General features: G+C 37.1%; 1 protein-coding gene across 4 annotated transcripts in view; it reads right to left on the reverse strand.

Annotated features, from left to right (window-relative positions):
• Positions 1 to 21,641, reverse strand: part of RNLS (renalase, FAD dependent amine oxidase) — a 419,665-nt gene that overhangs the window by 159,220 nt on the left and 238,804 nt on the right. For all 4 annotated transcript variants that reach the window (XM_050805148.1, XM_050805151.1, XM_050805150.1 and 1 more), the window contains exon 5: positions 14,151 to 14,324. In XM_050805148.1, coding sequence (XP_050661105.1) covers positions 14,151 to 14,324 — 174 coding nt within the window. The remainder of the gene's footprint in view (positions 1 to 14,150; positions 14,325 to 21,641) is intronic.

Raw genomic sequence — 21,641 nt, forward strand, 5'->3', positions numbered from 1 at the left:
CATCTTCCAAACGGCAGAGCTACCAGATGAAGTAGAGCGGCTGAACCCGCATCTGACTTTGTGTAAGCCACAGCGTGTCAGCCACAAGCACCTTTGTAGCATTAAGATTTGGGACATGCCTATTCATTACCCTGGTTAATACATATTTCCAATTTCAAGTATAGAACTTTTAAAATGACCTACCTTGGGAATAAATGAACTCAAGAAAAGCATCTCATATTTCAGATCTCAGATTCCCAAATTGTTATCTTTTGTTTTCTGCTCTCTTGTTTTGATCAGATCTCATTAATTCACTATTTACTTAACAAACATTTCATTGAGAATTTACTGCGTATTAAGCTATATGCCAGGTGCTAGAGATATAAAGATGAGCAGATATCCAATTTCTTCATTCATGGACCTTACAACTTGAAGGTAAAACAGGCATTAAACAAATAATCACATAAATCAATGTATAGTTACTGAAAATTAAAATATAAGTATAAAATAAATCATAAAAATAAAATAGGAAAACCATTTTAATTAAATTAGGACTTCAGGAATGCTCTCTGTGGAAGGGACATTTAAACTGAGACAGTCTAGATAGAGAACAGAATAGACAAAGGTCTCAAGGTGGAAAAAAGTATGGGAGGAAAGAGAGGTGTGACTGGAGAGCTAAGCAGTGAGGAAATAGTGAGATCTGGGGTTGGCAAGCTATGGGCTTCAGTCTGGCCTGCCACTTGTGTTTGTAAATAAAGTTTTATTAGAACACAGCTATGCCCATTCTTTTATATGTCTATTGTTTGGGTTACATCAGTAGATTTGAGTAGCTGCAACAGACTGTATGGCTTTCAAAATCTAAATTATCTGGCCTTTATAAAACATTTGCTGACCTCTATACTAGATCATTCAGGACCTTGCCAGCCATGTTAAGGATTTGAGATTTAATCCCATGTGCAAAGGGAAGGCATTAAAGGGCTTTGAACAGGAAAGTGAGTGACATGAACAGATGTGTGCTCTAAGAAAACCATTCTGGTTATTTGAAGAATGAATTGGAAAGGGGCAAGGATGGAGAAGCCAGTTAAAATAAGACAGTATCTTGATAGTGACAGTGACGATGAAGAGAAGTGAATTCAAAGTCTATTTTTGAAAAAAAAATCAATATGATTTGGTTTCAGATTACATATTGTGGTGCAAGAGTGGAAAGTATCAAGGATGATTTCTGATTTTTGCCCAAAAAAGCTAGGAGATTGGTGGCTCCATTTTCAAAAACAGGAAAGATGGGGGAGGAAAAAGTTCAGAATAATGAAAGTAGGCAATCAAGAGCCAGTGATGAACATAAGTTTGATCTTAACATATACATATATATATTTTCCAAAAACAACAACAAAAAAAGGGTAAAACAACTCTCAAAAATATATTCTGAATTCTACTTTCTGTCCAGGGCTGGGATAATTTTCCTCTATTTTCCTTGTATTCATTCCTTTAAAAATTCCATAGATTCTGTCCATTCAAAGAAAATGCCACATTTAGTGAGACTGCATATATTTCAGGATCTGTTTGGGAGATGTTTTTTCTTTGGCGGAGACCTCCCAAGCTTCATGAAAACATCTATTTATACTGGGACACAAGGAGATTTTCAGTCTGTTGCAGCTTTTATTTGCACTGCCAAAAGGAAAAACGAAAGGGTTTCAATAGTCCTTTAATTGAAACGTCCCTGGAGCAGAGGATTTGTCCTAACTCACATTTGGTTTTCCAGGCTCTCACTGGAGTTCTCCTTCCACAATGCCTAAAAAAGCCCTGGTTTTCTATGATGACAGTCCACTAAAATGCTCCACTTTCCCAATACTCACCAGCAATATGCAGCCACCCCTTATTATACATTGTTATTTTGGCCTACTCAGCATTATGCCCTCTATGAAATTTTGTGTTAAGTGGTATTATGATTGGACTATTTTCCTGAATTGGGCAAGGTTTTCCCCTTAAGCCAGCATACTGGTTTGCCTCTAAGGATATCACTTTATCACTGCAGTTGCATAATTGGGTTCAGCTTTAGATTTGTAGCTGTTCAAATGAGCGAAATACATCTCAGGGCTGGGGGATTTCACCTAAAGCTTTGCTGTCATCCATTTGGTTTAGTAAAGAGAAGTTTTGGCCTTGACATTATAAAATGCTGAATTTGAAAAATTGAGACTAATCAGATGGTGAATCTTTTATTTATGATAGTGTCAAAATATTCCTGGCTCCTTTTGTGGAGGAAATCTACTGGTTTACTGTGGACATTCTTATCTTCTTTCCTAATAAGATGAATGGAGTTACTCTTCCTGCTATATTTTGACAGGAAAAACAAAGATTGGATCTGGGTATTTTGGCAAAAGCTCTTAAATCAGAGGGACTATACTCTTTACAACATTGTTAGCCACTCCTGAGAAACTACTATTATGAATACAGTAAACAAATAGGCATTTTATTTTTAATAAAAAAGAGTGAATTAAGTTCAACTGATCCCAAGGCTCTAAAGTGTCTTTCCTGACTCTGTTAAATAATGTAAGGATATATAACAACAGCGAGAATTCACTTGGTATATTTATAATAGAAATCTATTTTAGTGAGGAAAACTATATTTTAAATTCAAGGATGCTTCATTTTTTACAAACATGAATTTGGAATATTTTATACTAAAGAATTCCCCTAGTACCACAGATCAGTTATAAATATTAATGGAATTTCAAGAGATTCTTTTCTGATTCCAGTGCTTAATATTCATTCATATTATGCAGGGAATTCAATGTCCTGTACAGTAACATGTGGATTCTTCTCATTATATAAATGAGCACACATATGGAATCTGTAGGGGCAATGATAATTAAAAATAGCAGGGCCCACATATGATCTTAGAGGGCATATAAAAGTCTTCTCAGCTCACTTAATAACAAGAAAGTTACTGGTAATAAACCAAAGGACTCTTTAGGCTCAATTTACTCAATAATGTCATATCTGGGCAAAAAGATGGATTGGTGATTCTGAACAGAGTTAAAAATGCTAACTGATATAAAGTATTTATGAAATGCAATGAAGTGATATCCTGTGGTGAGATTCTGCAGTCAGACTTCGAAATCTGCTCTTGAATTAGTCTCAGCTCTTTGATTTGCTAACGACTTACTTCACAGTGCTTAGTCTTCTCAGACTATTTGTAGTGTAAATTTTTTTTGGAAAAATTCTTATTCAAAAAACGATTTGACATCCCATAAAAAGAAGAACTGCATCTAACTTTATGTTCTCTGAGTTTAATAACTCATTCAGGTAATAAGATATTGTTTAGCCTTCCTAATGTGTAAGTATAAGTATTATTTTTAACAAAGGGTAATTTTTAACTAAACCTGCACTATTAGTGTGTCATTCTCTCTTCTGTCTCTCAAAATAAAGATTTATAGAACTACTAGACTAAAACCATAAAATAATTTGTATGTAACAACAATTATTAAGTTGGCATTTACTATGCACCTATGTGCCAGGCATGATATTAGAAGTTTTGGATATACTATTTCATTCAATCTTTGTAACATTTCTGGGAGCCATTATATTTACAGTACAGGTAAGTAAGTGAAGCTCAGAGAGATTAGAAGGTTAGTCATGATCATAGAGCTATTAGGTTGAATCACATGAAAATGCTGATATTGGACCATTTTTAATCTATAAAGACAGCAATATCATATGCTTCAACCTAATTCTAAGTGCTGAGTTACAGTATGAAAATAGGTCTGTGTGATTCAGAAGTCCATTGCAGTATATTAGATAATACTTGTTATTTTTCACCACCCATAATAATAAAAACCAAATCATGAATTATACAATAAAGAATCACTCACCAAGTTGGGTTAATATGAACTCATCATTTATAGCAAGATTCCTATGCAAGATATTTCATTTTAATATCATTCTGATATAAAAAGAGAGATAATTGCTAAACTATGGCAGAGAAATGGCACATTTGCAGAGCTTATCATATATTTTCTAAGTTAAACATCTCAGCTGGAGCACAGTTGTTCTTTAACAAACTATTAAAAAGAAATATCCTTCACAAAGAGAACAGTGGGATTCTTTGAAGTGTAACTTTGGAAATCAAGGTTTGTGTTACAGGGCATCATTCAAAGCAGATGTATTTTCCTCAGAGACCACAGTAAAATTGTTGCTAAGAATACTTGTTTCTCCTTTTCAGGTTTTACTGAAAATACTATATAGTCAAGTACTCGCAATGTTCTAGGCATGGTACAGAACATCCAGAAAGAGGCTTCTAATCATTCTAATTGCGAAGAACTCGCATATGCTTTTCAATGGCTTTCAGATTCAGCAATTAAATGAAGAGCTTATTCATTTTATGTGATTTAAAGGGTAGTGGTAACAGACACCTAGATTGTTTTAGGGATAAACAATTTGCTGACTAGCCATTACTTTTCCTTGCTTGCTAAGTGGGCGACCAGTGCTGAAGTATTAATTCTCAATGTTATTTCAGGAGCAGGGAGGGGTATTTCAGAGTTGCAAAAAGGACTACTGGCTCAGCAAATATTTATCAAGTACTAAATACTCCTATTATGTCGTGATGTTAGTGTCTCTTATTTTCAATCTTGATCAAGATAAGAAGTATCAACGGATGTGTCACATGTGTGATGGATTGTGGCATGTATTCCCACTAAAGGAGAAAGCTTCTAATTTTGGAGAAAGCAGCACGCTCTGCAGTCAGAGCATATTACTTCTTCAGCCCATGAGACATTTAGACTGATCTGAAGAGGAATTCTTGACAGCGAGGAAAGTGGCGAAATCTTTTCTGAGGGAGCCCTCGGCAAAGGAATGATCCCATCTCTTTGGGATAATGTTGTCATGGTCCCAGATAAAAATGGACCACAATGAAGACTTGTCAAATTCTTATCCAGCTCAAGCCTTTACTGTTTCCCAGGACCTGAGGCTCACAAGCAGTCTGTGATTTACACAGCCTTACGATACTGTTCTCAACTTGCAAAGGTTTTGAGATGCCTCCAGAATGATGAAAACCAGGCACTTGTCTGGGAAGCAGAGCAGCTCACATTATTTTGAGCCCTGGGCTTATGACCCAGAGTGTTGACAGTTTCACTTCAGACCACAGTAAGGACTTAACTTCAAGATCCTTCAAAACAGCTCAGTCCCACAGACACAGCCTTTTTCCAATTTCCCTCTCTGAACAGATTGACATGGTTGCAGGTATTATGGAAACAGCAAGTTGAGTTTTCTATATTTGAGATTCAGAGGATGAGGAATTCTGTTTTAATTCAAAATAAGGTTCTCAAACAGATGTGAATATTGCCATTTAGGCAGCAGACTAAATTTCTGCAAAGGAACCAACCTAAAGAAACCATAACGTTCCTATCTAATTTCATCTTAGATATTCCAAAAAGTGTCTGGGCTATCTTAATTTAAACACCAACCCCCCAATAAAAAGCAACCATGGATATAAAGCAACTGCTCATACCAGAACCATATTGAGCTTGTAGAGTTGTGGGAGGGCCACAAAGTAAACTAAACAGCAAACAAGTTTAAAATCTACATATTAATCCCTCTGGTCAAGCTGGAACCTCTACCACCTGGTTTTCTTCTTTCCCTTTCTTTGTTCCTTCCCCTCCCCCATTGCCTTAGGCTATCTGAAATTTTCTCCTCAATTAGGCAGAGTAATTTAGCTCTCTCACCTCTCATTTTCAAACTAGTACCTAATCTTTATAAATGCTCCCCAGAAGAAAGAATAATCCTACTAAAAGGACTGTAATTATAATAGCAAAAGTAAGTTGCTATTATATTTAATACAGCAGTTTTTTCACTAGAGAATAGTTTGCTACACACGTATTTCTTGACCTTTGTTAGCAGGGAGGTCTGAAAGACTGTGCCAATTCCCACCTGTGACCCTTGCTGGTTTTCCCTCTTCTTTACATTGGCCATCCGTATCTCCTTACAGAGCCAACACACAGTGGGGTTTCCTCTTGCTGTTTCCCTTCTCAATTGGCAGCAGAGACGGTGGCCTCTGTCCATGTTTTCTGATGCTCTCATCTCATCTATGACCTATAAATTTCATATCCACACATTTATTCATCATGAACAGTCATCTGATTCTCATTCCTGCTTTCTCCCTGACAAATGATGGATAGAAACTATACTCAGTCCCCAACACATCTGCCTGGCTCTTAGGTTCTGAACCAATTCTTGGCCAACCTGAAGGTCTTTTATAAATCTCAGCCTGACAGCCACACATTTAGGCCTATCCACAAGGGAAAATATCATTTTCAGAGAGCAAGGCAGGCAGAACATGAGGTGTAATGTTGACACAAATGGGACTTAGGGTATTTAATGTTTAAGACTCACGTTTTAGTATGGATGCTGCATAGATCTGTAATTTGGACTTGTTTATAGCTATAGAAATGCCAGGCAGCTGTAGACTTACCCTTTTGCTGTTTCTTGGACATTTCATGACTTATATGCATCTATTGAACTTTTTTGGCATCCCCAGGAGAAAGTTAAATCATATTCCCTATTACAGTTTCTGATTTATTCATGGATTTAAATGTTCCACAGCCCTCATTTTTCATTTCCTCACCTTAAAGAAAAGAGACTATTGGGTTAATGTTGACAGAAGACCATAACTTTTCCTTTAAAAGCTCATAATATTGTCAAAAGGCAACACAGCCCTTCCTGGTTTTGATCATGAGTGTGAGTTAGCATTCTATATATCGTATAGATCAGTGCATCTCTTTATATTCATGAGAACTCTTACATGGCTGCAAATTACTAGTGCAACAGAGCATCATGTATCTTATTTCATTCAGAATTTCTCATTTGAGCAGACTTCATGAAACTGTGTTTTGTGAGCGTAGGGACTATGGAATCCTCAGTCCTTAGCACAATGCCTGGCACACAGAAGGAATTCAATACATAATTGTATATATTTGTACAATTGAATGAGGATGAAAGACACAAATATTTGGGAGTTCAATTTTGCTGAAAGATACTTCCATAGCAGTATATTCCATAAGATACATTTAAAGTTTATTTTTGATTTCTGTATTTAGCTGATTTTCTACTTTTATTCCATCTCTGGCATTGATTTTCGTACTGAGTTAAGTTGCTTTGCAAGTGAGAGGGCAAATGTTATCTTAGATATAAATCTTTCCCATTGAGGATAACTTGACAGGGAAACTAGAGGCTGACAGGGGTCTGTTGTTTTTACTTTGTGTGCAAATGTTCTCCTTACAAAATGGGCTGAGTTATTTCATTCTCTAATGAAAGTCCCCTCCTCTTTATTTTAAATAACAGAGATGGAGTTGGGATCTCGCTAGGTATTCCAGGCTGGTTGTGAACTCCTGGCCTCAGGCAATCCTCCTGCCTTGGCGTCCCACAGTGGTGAGATTATAGGCATAAGCAACCATACCTGGTTCCCATATTTGGTTTTAAAAGTGAGAAATATGTGAAATCAGACTATTCTATTTTATAATTTGTGCCTATTAATTTAAATAACAAAAAATAGATATTTTTATGTATGCATGTATGTGTATATACACATATTATATATAAGTACTTATATATATTCTCTCTCTATATTTTTTTCTTCCTGAGAGACCACCCCAAGATCTGATATTACCATCATATCATATTTTGTGACATCACTATAATAATGAGATGAATATTTGCTATTAGTATTTGACAGCTGTTAATTAAATTGCCTTAACAGATTTATAGGGAAAACATCGGTTACATAATTGAATTACAAATAACTATGTCTATTATATAAACAACAAAATATCATGATTACTAGTCACTGCTTATTATTTTAAGATGAGGATTACTACTTTATCTGAGAGCTCTGATATTTTAAAACAAAAGCCCAAACTGGAAACCTGACAGTTTTTCATGATTATGGTTCTTCTTTTCTTTTCCTTCTTTCTTTTTCCCCTCTTCTTGGTCTTCCTTTTTTGTTCTACTTATAAAGTTTTACCTGTCTGGATTGCATTTTCTGCAAGTTCAAATAGTTCCATGTTCATTCAATTCTTAAGCGGACCATTTTGTGTTATAAATTTCATGGCTATTTGTTTAACTGGAATAATCATGAACTCTTTTAAGTGTCACAACATGAATGGATTTAAAGTCACAGGACCATCCCAATTATTTATAACATCTCATATTATGTCCTTGTTTTTATAAAGAGTTGACGTAATAGTCATATGGAATAACATTCTTGCATATTTTGCTAAACAGCCATTAAAGGTATTATATATTAGTGTTTGTTACTCAGAGATTCTAACAATAAAATTCTTGCAAGGATAAACTCTATGAATAAACTCTAAGTTTGTTCATTTGCTTTTCTTCTTTTAAGATGAGTTGGATTATTTTCTTTGGTAAGATATTGAAAACTATGTCATTATGTCCATTGGCCATCACATCTCTAGAATTCAGATTGCCTTAATCGCCTCAGATTGCTGCCTATTGGCTATTTTGTTGATCATTAACACTCCTCCAGATGGTGACAAGGAAAGAATGCTAAATTTCTGATCAATCATTTTCAGGGTTGCTTACTCATTTTATTTATTTAAGCTGCCCTAACTCCTATCTGTACTGGTAACAGAGGCTGCATTCACCTAAGTTAGATTTTTATATTTATGCCCTTTGCTTCAGAGACTGTAATGTCCAAATTGAAGACTGGAATTGTTAATTATAATAATAGGTACCATAAATACTGACTTACTTTCTAAATGCCAAGCAAAGCTCTTCATATGTTCAAATCATTTAATTCTCAGTAACCCTTTGGTATGGTATGGTATTATTTTACTCATCTTATTAAGGAGGCAACAGATAGTTTAATTTACCCAAAGTTACACAGTTAGTCAGTGGTACTGAGTTGAGTCTGGACTCCCGGACAGTCTAACTTCAAATTTAAGATCTGGGATGGAGCTCAGAGATCTTCTTCAGAAGTAAATGTATCTCACTCGTGGCACTATTCCTTATGTCCTCTACATGACAGACATTGCTAATTGTTGGCAGATCTTTTTCTACTGAGTCTATACCCAGCCTGGGAATCATTCTTAGTTGTTGTCCCAGGTGGCAATTACTTACTGAATGATTCTCAGTTGTGTTGAAACCTGTTTATCATTCACACAGGTCTAATCTGTTCCTTTTACAGAACGATTTATGCCAAATGTTTTAGTAGAAACTGGCTAAATGTTCACCAGATCCACTTTTTCTTCCTACATATATAGGTAGACTACATTTCCAGCTTTTCTTCCAAATAAGTGTGGTCACATAACCATGTCCTAACCAACAGAATGTGAGCACACCTGAGGTGCACCATTTCTAGGCTTACCTCTAAAAACTCCTCTGGCTCTCCTCCATCCTCTTTCCATCCACAGATTGATGTCTATGAGTACACTGACTCTGTTAGTTACCTGATGAAGTTTGCAGAGTCAAAAAATGGATGGAGCCTGCATTCCTAAATAAAGCTTTGAAGAAAGCTACCTACCAATCACAAATACCTGTTTGGGCTTTATATGAGCAAGAAATAAACCTCAGTTATGTTCAGGCCATTAAAGGTTTTGGGTATGTTTACTACAAAAACTAGCATTACAAATACAAGGCCTATACAAAAGTACAAAAGTAGCATTTTTCAGAAGCAGAATCTGAATCTAGGTCTTGTAAGTCCCAATTCTTGCCACTACGCCAAGCTTACTAATTTTAAAAACTACCCAAGGTAATATGATAAACACCTTATTTTAATATAAGTTTTCTCAAATTTTAACTCCATGAAGATTTGAGTTCATTGGCAACAAGGGTTCTCTCATTTCTAAAAAAATCTCAAGTATTTCCCAATTGATGCCTTTAGGACCAGACCTCCCACTCCAGTTATCTGGCCTATAATTCCTGCCCAGGTGTGAAGCATGAAAGGTGACATCAAGTCAGTGCTTCTAAAATGTATACTTGGGAACCATTTCTATGGGATGTTAGTAGGTTTGGTGCTGAAATACAATAACTCATGGTCAAGCACATTTAGGAAATTCTAGATTAAAAGAAGTAAAAAGGTGTCTTTTCTGTAGGAATATCCTTTAATAAGATAACATGTCCTGAGATTCTCCAAAATAAACGTCTGTAGTATTTTGCAAATTTATTTGATGACAGAGCCCTTTTTCAAAGAGCAACTCAAGGAAATAGTGTTCCACTGAACACATTTTGGGAAACACAAACAAGGATATTGGGGCATATTCCTAACTATTGTTACTTAAAGTTGGGTCTAGTACATCTTGGAATCTACTCCCTCTGCCTAAAGAAACTTTGGTTCTGGCTGTGCCTTTCTACATGTACTACCTATTCCTGACTTCTAACAAATGATTATGCCTTGATCTTTAGGCTTCTTCTATATCCTCTAGCTCTTTTCAAGACTTAACAACTGACTGTATTTTGTGGTCTCTACCATGCCAGACTTTATCTTGTTGCTTCTCTACCCTGACGGAACACAAATGTTTGATTGGTTGTGTATGTATGTTGTAGTATTAATTCTTGATTCAATCAAACACCCCACATAAAGCAAGGGTGTGGGGTAGTATTACTGGCGTAAAGAAACATCTTCTGGCTGGGTGCAGTGGCTCACGCCTGTAATCCCAGCCCTTTGGGAGGCCAAGGCGGTTGGATCACTTGAGGTCAGGGGTTCGAGACCAGCCTGGCCAACTTGGTGAAACCCTGTCTCTACTAAAAGTACAAAGAAAATTAGCTGGGCATGGTGACAGGCACCTGTACTCCCAGCTACTTGGGAGCCTGAGGCAGGAGAATCACTTAAGCCCAGGAGGCAGAGATTGCAGTGAGCAGAGATCTTGCCACTGCACTCCATCCTGGGCAACACAGCGAGACTCTGTCAAAAACAAAAACAAAAACAAAAACAAAAACCAAACAAACAAAAAAAACTCTTACTGTCCTAGTTAAATATCAATATCAATAAAATCAGTGAAGTTACATTATATGGGCATTTGTAGTATGTGAATTCAGCTAGACCCATTTAGTATCCTGGCCCCCAGATAGAAAAAATAGTTCAAATGCAAAGCAGTTAGATTTTATGTTATGAAATGCCATTACTGGCATTCTGTATCACTTAATTTAAAACTTGCATAATTGAAGATTAATTTCCCATACAGCTGTCAAAGAAAAGCAGGCATTTCTTTGCTTGCTGAAGTCGCACCACCATGGGCTGTAGCAAAAACATGGTTTCCAATTCAGGTAGCCCACTCCTTTTAATATTGTATGATTGTTGATATAAAAAAATTTAAATTCTATTATTTCAAATGCTTCCAATCACATGAGAGAATTTATTAATCTTTTATGTTGTACTCTTTCAAATTTGCATAATTTTATAAATTACTGCACTGTACTGTGGGTGCTTTTACCCACCATCCTACTCCATTTTTACAGCAGATTTATAGTCTGTTAGGAGATATGACTCTGTTATTTCTTTCCTTCCTGTGTGCCTTTCATAGTAGAAAATATCACTGGGTCCTACAATTCCAAACCAACTTTAATCTGGCTTCACCAAAGAAACAGAAATCTACTGAATGTTGGGAAAATAGTTGTACTGAATTTACTGAAAGACGTTACATCATTCTCTAAAATGTCATATAGTTTTAAGAAACTTTGAAGGTAAGTTTGAATATACATGACTCTTTTTATGTGACAACTTTAGAACTTTACCTCCCATATAAGATGTGACTCTACTTGGAGATAATGGACATTATTGATTGCTAATCCAGCATTTAGTACTTCCTTTCTTCCTCCTAACAAAACTCTATCTTATTCAGATAGCACTCCTCATAACTAAGGGAAAGATGATCCTAGTACCAGTTCCAGGACTAGATCTGGACTTGTGTAGGCTTACCACGTTGCTCCCACCCTCTTTGCCAGTGACTGGTTTTGGAGCACTCAAGTAATCCAATTCTGGTAATTCTGGTCTGTGACACATGAGGAGAAGTCGACCAAAAGGCTTCTGTAAAGATTTCCTTGATTATTATTAGTATATATTATTATTATTTTTTGAGACGGAGTCTCACACTGTCACCCAGGCTGGAGTGCAGTGGCACGATCTTCGCTCAGTGCAACCTCCGCCTCCTGGGTTCAAGCGATTCTCCTGCCTCAGGCTCCCGCGTAGCTGGGATTACAGGCGCCTGTCACGACACCCAGCTATTTTTTTGTAATTTTAGTAGAGATGGGGTTTCATTACGTTGACCTGGCTGGTCTTGAACTCCTGACCTCATGATCCACCCACCTTGGCCTCCCAAGATTTCCTTGATCCTTAGCCAGTGATAGTTCATTTCATTCCTAAGCATGTTGTTAGGTTCAGTGTGACTCCAATAGCTATTGCCATCTTGCTGCCAGTCCTCTGAGGATGTCAACATTGAGAGTAGAAGAGAGCAGAGAAAGACAAAACCTAGGTCTTTTAAGATATTGCTCAGTTCCTGAATCAATGAACCCTGAAGTCTCTCCAATCTTCTCCTTAGATAATGTATTATTAGTCAGCTCAGGCTACTATAACAAAATACCATAGACTGGGTGACTTAAACAACAGAAATTTCTCACAGGTCTGGGGGCTGGGAAGTCCAAGATCAAGGTGCCGGTAGATTTGGCTCTTAGTTGGGGCTGTGTTCCTGGCTTGCAGATAGCTGCCTTCTTATTACGTCCTCACATGGTATGTGCAAGCCAGGATAGAGAGAGAGAGCTTTCTCTCTTTTGTTCTTCTTATAAGGCCATCAACCCTACATGGATAGGGTCCTACCTTTAGGACCTCATTTAATCTTAATTACCTCCTAGAACCCCATCTCTAAATACAACCATATTGGGCTTAGGGCTTCAACCTATGTCTATGGAGGAGACACAATTCAGTCCATAGTAGATAATATAACAAATGTCTTTATGCTGTTAAACAAGTTTAAAATTTTTTTCTGTTATATACAACTGAATACACCCTGACAGATATCATATCTTATGATGAAATATACAAAGGATAATGTCTAATTCATGCCATATAACATGAAAAGATCAAGGGTTAATCTTCTTTTCTCAGAATAAAGCAGTTGTAGAGTTAAAAATGGTTAGTCCATTGCAGTTCTAAGGCATTTCATGAACTGCTGATTGTACATATATGTGGTATCATGTTAACATAAACAGTCCAGCCCTAAGGGAGTTTTAAGTTATAAAAGAAACATTTTTCTAAGATCATGAGCTCTGATATAAAAACCATACTCCAGCCCAGTTCTATCATTATGAAGGTCTGGTGAGCTGAGAGATGTTAGCTGGTGATTTTATCAAGCCAGACTTCTAACTAATGGCTTGGTGAAGCCATCACTGTCCCATAAAATACCATAACAGATTGACAGGACGATTCAAGAGTTTTAGTCATTTTACATCCTTATGGTTATTCCACAAAAAGCAGCATCTCAGGGATCACTGCAATCCTACAAATCAGAATACACTTTCACCTTTTTGCCTAAAAGGAATCAGTTATGTTTTTCTTACAATTCAAATCTAATTTTTATAACTATCTTCAACAAAAAGGGTGGAGTGTAGATTTATCACATTCTAGTAAAGCTCTCATGAAACATTTTACTCATTACATTGTTTCTAAAGTAAATTTACCATTTTCCCCCAGATGAAATGCAAATAAACAATAAAATTATATTGAAGTGAAGGATTTTCATAACATAGTAAAATTCTCCTTTAATTTCCAGCTGAGGGAGTGGAAGAGCAGCACTTACCAAATTAGAAAAAAAAATACCCAAACCAAACAAACAAAAACAAACTTCACCAAGAAACAAATGAGAGATACATTTGCATATAGATGCATCCATATTAAAGAAATAGAACTTGGGTCATTTTGAAATCTTAAACCTTCTGACACTATTTTCATGAACTCAGTAATATAAACCATGTGGTGAATGAAATTCTGAAAAACTTTGCCGGTTTCACTGTGTATTTTATTACTGGCCAAATGTGACATTAAATTTTATCCCCTGTGGCTTGGAGTTAAATGCTTGCTCTGTTCAGAATGGTAACACTCAATTAAACAGCATTTTTCATGATCTACACCCACCATTGTTACTGTATTTAAGGGAAATAATGGGGGTACTGACCTATATTGCGCTTCTTATTATCAATGGAGACGAAGCGTATGCAGGGATTACTGGTGATGTACTGCCCAGCCCAAGGGACATCAATCTTCGTGCCAGCTTCATAAAAGAGGCCCAGAGCATATCGAGAGGAGTAGCTCACAGCCTCCAGTTGCTGCCTTTGGCATTCACTAATTACTGTGGAAGAAAAAATAAAAGGCATCAAACTTAAAAATATCACCTTTCCTTTTAGTACATCAAATATAAAACTCCTTTAAATCAGTTACAACAGCTTCTACCAACTCCATCTCACTTACAATGAATTTTGAAAGGTAATGTAAAATAGCATCAGCTCTAATTTCTTTTTGGAATAATTCTTAACTGTGGCACATTGTTTTTATGAAGTTAAGGTTCACAATCTTTGGAATGGCACTCAAGGTTCTCAAAATCTGGCTCCAAATTGCTTTTCTATTCTGATATCCTAGTCCTTGGACTGTCTGGTCACATTATAGATTCCATATACTGACCCCTTACTACAAGTCAGGGTATTTGCTATATACTTGACATAAGCATTTCACTCTATCATAATAGTTTTAAAAGGTAGAGTATAATTTCCAAGTTACAGATGAGGAGGCTGATGCTCTATCTCTTATGACCTCTTAAATTGTTCCATGGATACAAGGTGGGAATAACACACACTGGGGCCTGTTGGGAATGGGGGCATTGTGGAGGGAGGGCATCAGGATGAAGAGCTAATGCATGCTGGGCTTAATACCTAGGTGACGGGATGATCTGTGCAGCAAACCACCATGGCACATGATTATCTATGTAACAAACCTGAGTATCCTGCACATGTATACCTGAACTTTAAAGTTGAAGAACACAAAAACTGCTACACACACACACACACACACACACACACAAATTGCTCCATGTCATAGAGTGATTTGTTCGCCTGTCATCTTTCTGCCAGTGCATTATAATAGCTTCTTAAGCAGAGGGACCACACCTTAGTCATCTTTGTTTACAGGTCCCTACTGTACTCATTACAAGCACACCAAAGATGAAACTTTATTTTATTATTATTATTTTTTTGGGAGACGGAGTCTCGCGCTGTGTCACCCAGGCTGGAGTGCAGTGGCGCGATCTCGGCTCACTGCAAGCTCCGCCTCCCAGGTTCACGCCATTCTCCTGCCTCAGCCTCCGAGTAGCTGGGACTACAGGCGCCCGCCACCACGCCCGGCTAGTTTTTTTTTTTTATTTTTAGTAGAGACGGGGTTTCACCATGTTAGCCAGGATGGTCTTGATCTCCTGACCTCGTGATCCACCCGCCTCGGCCTCCCAAAGTGCTGGGATTACAGGCTTGAGCCACCGCGCCCGGCCAAAGATGAAACTTTAAAGGGATAGAAAGGCAAACACAGACATGCAAAGAAATAATGTCTTTGTCAACTTCTTCACAAAAGAAGTTGAAATGTAGGAGGTAAATAATAGGAAAAGCCTGGAAAAGGAATTGAGTAGGTTTAGGTTTAAATCCTGACTCTCCACTTACCAGATATGTGACACTGGTTAAACTACTTAATTGCTCTGATTACAGTTCTCTTGTCTATACTCGCAATAATATACAGAATGCATTAGTCTGTTGTGAGGATTATATGAAATAATGCATAGCACAGTGCTTGGCATATAATAAGTGTTCATTAAATAATGACTTTTTCTACTATAGATAGAAAAAAATACTTGGGAAAATGGGACAAGAAAACATACTTAGGAAAATGGGATAATGTTCCATCCTGAGGTAGGGAAAGAAGACATATTTTCCACTTTTTACTTTCTATCTCCAATACCCCTACCTTTAAGGTCTCAGGGAGCTGCTTGTTTATGTATGTACAACATTAATAGTTTAGGTTTCAGAGAAGGTCATAGTTCTGTTCTGCCTTAGAAGGCTCGTTCAGACATGGAACACATGGGAAATTCTCATTTAATTGGGGTAAAATATCCTAATCTACAACAGTAGGGATAAGCAAACCTCAAGGATGAGGGGCAACTTTAGTTAAATATTACAGAAGTAGCTTTAGGAGGTAGAGAGAGGCAGGAAAGGGATTCAATAAATGATTATAGCACAGTAATAATCCTATACATTATTTCAACTACAAAACATTTTTACAACCATGACCTAATTTAGTCTTCACAAAAGCCATCCTCATTTCACATCCCCAGGAAGGTGAGATTCAGATTGGTTAACTAACCTGCCTTAGGTTACACAGCTTCCAAGTTGTGTGGCCAAGATGAAGCCAGAGCTCCCACATTGGAGCTACACATATATTCTTATAACCCTACACTTTCCTCTGCTCATCTGCAAGTCTGAGTTTCAGAATAAACTTCGGCATTGCTTTCTCCTTGACATTAATGGCTATTTTGTATTCATAAGTAAAAGCCATATTTCCCTTTAACCATAATTTTCTGCCTTATTAAAAGCTGTAACTACTTGATGAACGAATGATCTGACATTGGCCTCATTACACTCAATGAATTTGGAACTTCATTTTTTAATTTAATCTGCTTTTAAAGTTGTGGCTTCATGTTATACTTACTGTTTTCTAAGAGGGAGGAGGTGAAACATATTAATGCTAGCCGCTGAGCACATAATCACTGTTTCCCATTTTTTTAATTAAAAAAAAAAAACCACTAACCAAACAAAACTGTGTAGTTAGCTACTTAGTAACTGAAAGGGCCTAAAACTTTTATTTTTTTTAACCAACACTGAAGGGTCAATATGTTGACAACCAAATCAGTCCTCTCCCCACCCCCCTATTTTTTGCTAGCTTTTAGACAAACTGCCAAGTGGTAAATCCCACTGGGTAGCCCGTTGAAAAGGTAATTGATATCTATATAGAAAGAGCAATTAACCTTACACACCCTTGTCTGTTCCAGGGGCTCTACAATTCATTCTGAGAACAGGGAGGTGAGACTTCTGACTGAAACTATCACAATTTCTGGACATTCACTGACAAAAACTTTGTCTTCAGAGCCTTAAAAGTTTTTTATTGTTGGAATGCGGGCAGCATCTTAAAAAAACATCTCACTTTGTTTTAAAAAGTTTCTAGTGCAAAATGCTAAAGAACCCAGCCCTAGGTCCCACATATTTTGGCAAGCAAAACAATAGATTCTTTCTTATCATGTTTTCAAATAGGACAAATGACCACAAATCAAGGCTTATATAAAAAGGCCTAATTCCAAAGTAATAAATCTTTACCTGGCTGTCATCCTCATTTAATTCTCAACCAATAGGATTATATAATCCAATAGGATTATATAACCCACAAACACACATACACACACATATATGTGAGTAAGATATGTTATATAATATATATCTTACACATACATAAATAATATAAAATATATTTTATGACTATGAGTAAAATGGCTAAAAATTGTAGTGAACACAGTAGTTCACATGCACACTTTCATTAATGAGGAAAATTGTGCTTATTTCATTCTCCTTGTGCCTGTGTCTTTGTGTGCATGAGTGGGTTTGTGGGAGGTGAAGAGCAGAGGGAGAAAAAGAGAGAGAAGAGGAGAGTGAGAGAGAGGAACAGAAGACCTGGCTGTACTCCTGAATAACACTGAGCAAATATTTCATTTTCTTTGTTTCCTCATGTAATTTCGTTCTGTTAGTTTCCAAACCTATAAAAGAAGGTTAATAATATATATTCTGCCTATTTTCTACATTTTTTGGTGACAATCAAATCAATCTATCCATCCATCCATCCATCCATCCATCCATCCATCCATCCATCCATCCATCCATCCATCCTTCCATTACTTTATGCCATGCACTTTTCTAGACGTTAGGGCTGTAGAGCAGAAAGATAAAGTCCCTGCTCTCATGTAGCCTACATACTAGTGGCAGAAAGGCCATTATAAATCAATAATCAAGTAAATGATATGTCAGTTGGTGATAACAGCTATAAGGAAAAATAAAGCAGGTAAAGGGATAAGTAACAGGTCTGAGGGAGGCTGTTTTATATAGACTAATCTACAACAGTAGGGATAAGCAAACCTCAAGGATGAGGGGGCAACTTTAGTTAAATATTACAGTAGCTTTAGGAGGTAGAGAGAGGCAGGAACTGCCTGAGAGAGGCAGAGGTGTTACCTCTGAGGTTTTTACTTGGATTGACATGGGAAGCTACTACTCGTTATGAGCCAGGGACAGACAATGGCATTCCTTCTGTCTTAAAATTCTCATTCTGGCTACTGGTGAAGATACAGGGGTGCAAGAGTGGAACTGGGGCAAGCAGCTTTTGCAGAAGTCTTAGATTAGAGAGAACAGTAGAGGAAGCCAGAAGTGGCTACAGTTTGGATGAAATATATAGGGGGTGTGTGTGTGTGTTTGTGCATATGTGTATATACTCTTAAATAAAAATTATGAGAGGCTATTGATTTGGGGTAAGATCTTGCACTAGGTCCCAACAGACCAACCTAAACTGGAGTCACTCATGCTAATGTTCCTGATCGCCAAACCAAAACCTAAGCTGTTTACTTGCAAGATCCGACCTGAGAGATTAGGGGAGAAGGTCAGTTTTCCAAAAACAAAAAAAAAAAAAAAAAAAAAAAAAAAAGGAAATCCACAACAACCAATCCAAAGGGCCCAGTCAACCTGAGCTGAGTGGGCATAATAACCAAGTCCCCACTGCTTTAATCCATACGAGGAGAGTAACCTTTAGTAACCTGATGTTAACCAATTTACCTTTTGCACTAGATGTTTCCTTGTTCCCGCTCAAGTTGCCTTACAAAAACCAACTCACAGCCAGTGGAGTTCTCTATTAAACCAATTCACTGGCCATGACCTCATGGCCAGTGGAGCTCTTGTCTGTTTTATAGACTGGATGCTGACTGGTTTATGAATTGCTAATAAAAGTCGATTAACTCATTAACACTTCATTTGTTGAAATGTTGTCATTTCACATACATGCACACAATATATGTGTATATAAATATATATGTATAATGTAAATTTTAATAGAGGTTTAACATACATAGAGAAAATTATGCCTTGATGAATTTTCATGAAGTGAACACACCCGTATAACCGGCAGCCAGATCAAGAAACAGAGCATTACCAGAACCCCAGAAGCTACCTTCTGCTCCTTTTCCAGGCAAACTTTTCCTGCGGCACGTAATCAGGAATCCTAAATTCCAACATCATACATTACTTTAGCTGTTTTTGAACTTTACATAAACAGAATGATATGGTATATATTTTTTGTGTCTGGCTTCTTTCACTCAATATTATGTTTGTTATATAAATGTTGTTAGATGTAGTTGTAGTTAATTAATTGTAGGACAGTATTGCTTATACGTATATACTATAAGTTACTTATCCATTCCACTGTTGATGAATATTGGGATTGTTCGTAGATTTTGGTTATCACACATTTAATGTGAAGAACATATGTACGTGATTCTCTAGTACTGGAATTCTGGAATGATGGAGCTCACATAATTCAGTTTTAGTAAATACTGCCAAATGGTTTTCTAAAGTGATTGTACCAGTTTGTACTTCCACCAGGTGTGTATGAAAGCTGAGTTGTTCCACATTGTTGCCAGAATTGGCTACTATCTGTCTTTTTAATCTGGAATGTAGAGATACTATTACATTGTGGTTTTAATTTGTATTCCATGGGACTTTTTTTTTTTTTAATTTATTTATTATTATTATACTTTAAGTTGTAGGGTACATGTGCATAACGTGCAGGTTTGTTACATATGTATACTTGTGCCATGTTGGTGTGCTGCACCCATCAACTCATCATTTACATCAGGTATAACTACCAATGCAATCCCTCCCCCCACCCCCCTCCCCATGATAGGCCCCTGTGTGTGATGTCCCCCTTCCTGAGTCCAAGTGATCTCATTGTTCAGTTCCCACCTATGAGTGAGAACATGCGGTGTTTGGTTTTCTGTTCTTGTGATAGTTTGCTAAGAATGATGGTTTCCAGCTGCATCCATGTCCCTACAAAGGACGCAAACTCATCCTTTTTGATGGCTGCATAGTATTCCATGGTGTATATGTGCCACATTTTCTTAATCCAATCTGTCACTGATGGACATTTGGGTTGATTCCAAGTCTTTGCTATTGTGAATAGTGCTGCAATAAACATACGTGTGCATGTGTCTTTATAGCAGCATAATTTATAATCCTTTGGGTATATACCCAGTAATGGGATGGCTGGGTCATATGGTACATCTAGTTCTAGATCCTTGAGGAATCGCCATACTGTTTTCCATAATGGTTGAACTAGTTTACAATCCCACCAACAGTGTAAAAGTGTTCCTATTTCTCCACATCCTCTCCAGCACCTGTTGTTTCCTGACTTTTGAATGATCGCCATTCTAACTGGTGTGAGATGGTATCTCATTGTGGTTTTGATTTGCATTTCTCTGATGGCCAGTGATGATGAGCATTTTTTTATGTGCCTGTTGGCTGTATGAATGTCTTCTTTTGAGAAATGTCTGTTCATATCCTTTGCCCACTTTTTGATGGGGTTGTTTGTTTTTTTTCTTGTAAATTTGTTTGAGTTCTTTGTAGGTTCTGGATATTAGCCCTTTGTCAGATGAGTAGATTGCAAAAATTTTCTCCCATTCTGTAGGTTGCCTGTTCACTCTGATGGTAGTTTCTTTTGCTGTGCAGAAGCTCTTTAATTTAATGAGATCCCATTTGTCAATTTTGGCTTTTGCTGCCATTGCTTTTGGTGTTTTAGACATGAAGTCTTTGCCCATGCCTATGTCCTGAATGGTACTACCTAGGTTTTCCTCTAGGATTTTTATGGTATTAGGTCTAACATTTAAGTCTCTAATCATCTTGAATTAATTTTCGTATAAGGAGTAAGGAAAGGATCCAGTTTCAGCTTTCTACTTATGGCTAGCCAATTTTCCCAGCACCATTTATTAAATAGGGAATCCTTTCCCCATTTCTTGTTTCTCTCAGGTTTGTCAAAGATCAGATGGCTGTAGATGTGTGGTATTATTTCTGAGGACTCTGTTCTGTTCCATTGGTCTATATCTCTGTTTTGGTACCAGTACCATGCTGTTTTGCTTACTGTAGCCTTGTAGTATAGTTTGAGTCAGGTAGCGTGATGCCTCCAGCTTTGTTCTTTTGACTTAGGATTGTCTTGGAGATGCGGGCTCTTTTTTGGTTCCATATGAACTTTAAAGCAGTTTTTTTTTTCCAATTCTGTGAAGAAACTCATTGGTAGCTTGATGGGGATGGCATTGAATCTATAAATTACCTTGGGCAGTATGGCATTTTCACCATATTGATTCTTCCTATCCATGAGCATGGTATGTTCTTCCATTTGTTTGTGTCCTCTTTTATTTCACTGAGCAGTGGTTTGTAATTCTCCTTGAAGAGGTCCTTTACATCCTTGTAAGTTGGATTCCTAGGTATTTTATTCTCTTTGAAGCTGTTGTAAATGGGAGTTCACTCATGATTTGGCTCTCTGTTTGTCTGTT

Source organism: Macaca thibetana, chromosome 9 (assembly GCF_024542745.1).
Source record: "Macaca thibetana thibetana isolate TM-01 chromosome 9, ASM2454274v1, whole genome shotgun sequence".
In the NCBI taxonomy this organism is placed as follows: Eukaryota; Metazoa; Chordata; class Mammalia; order Primates; family Cercopithecidae; genus Macaca; species Macaca thibetana.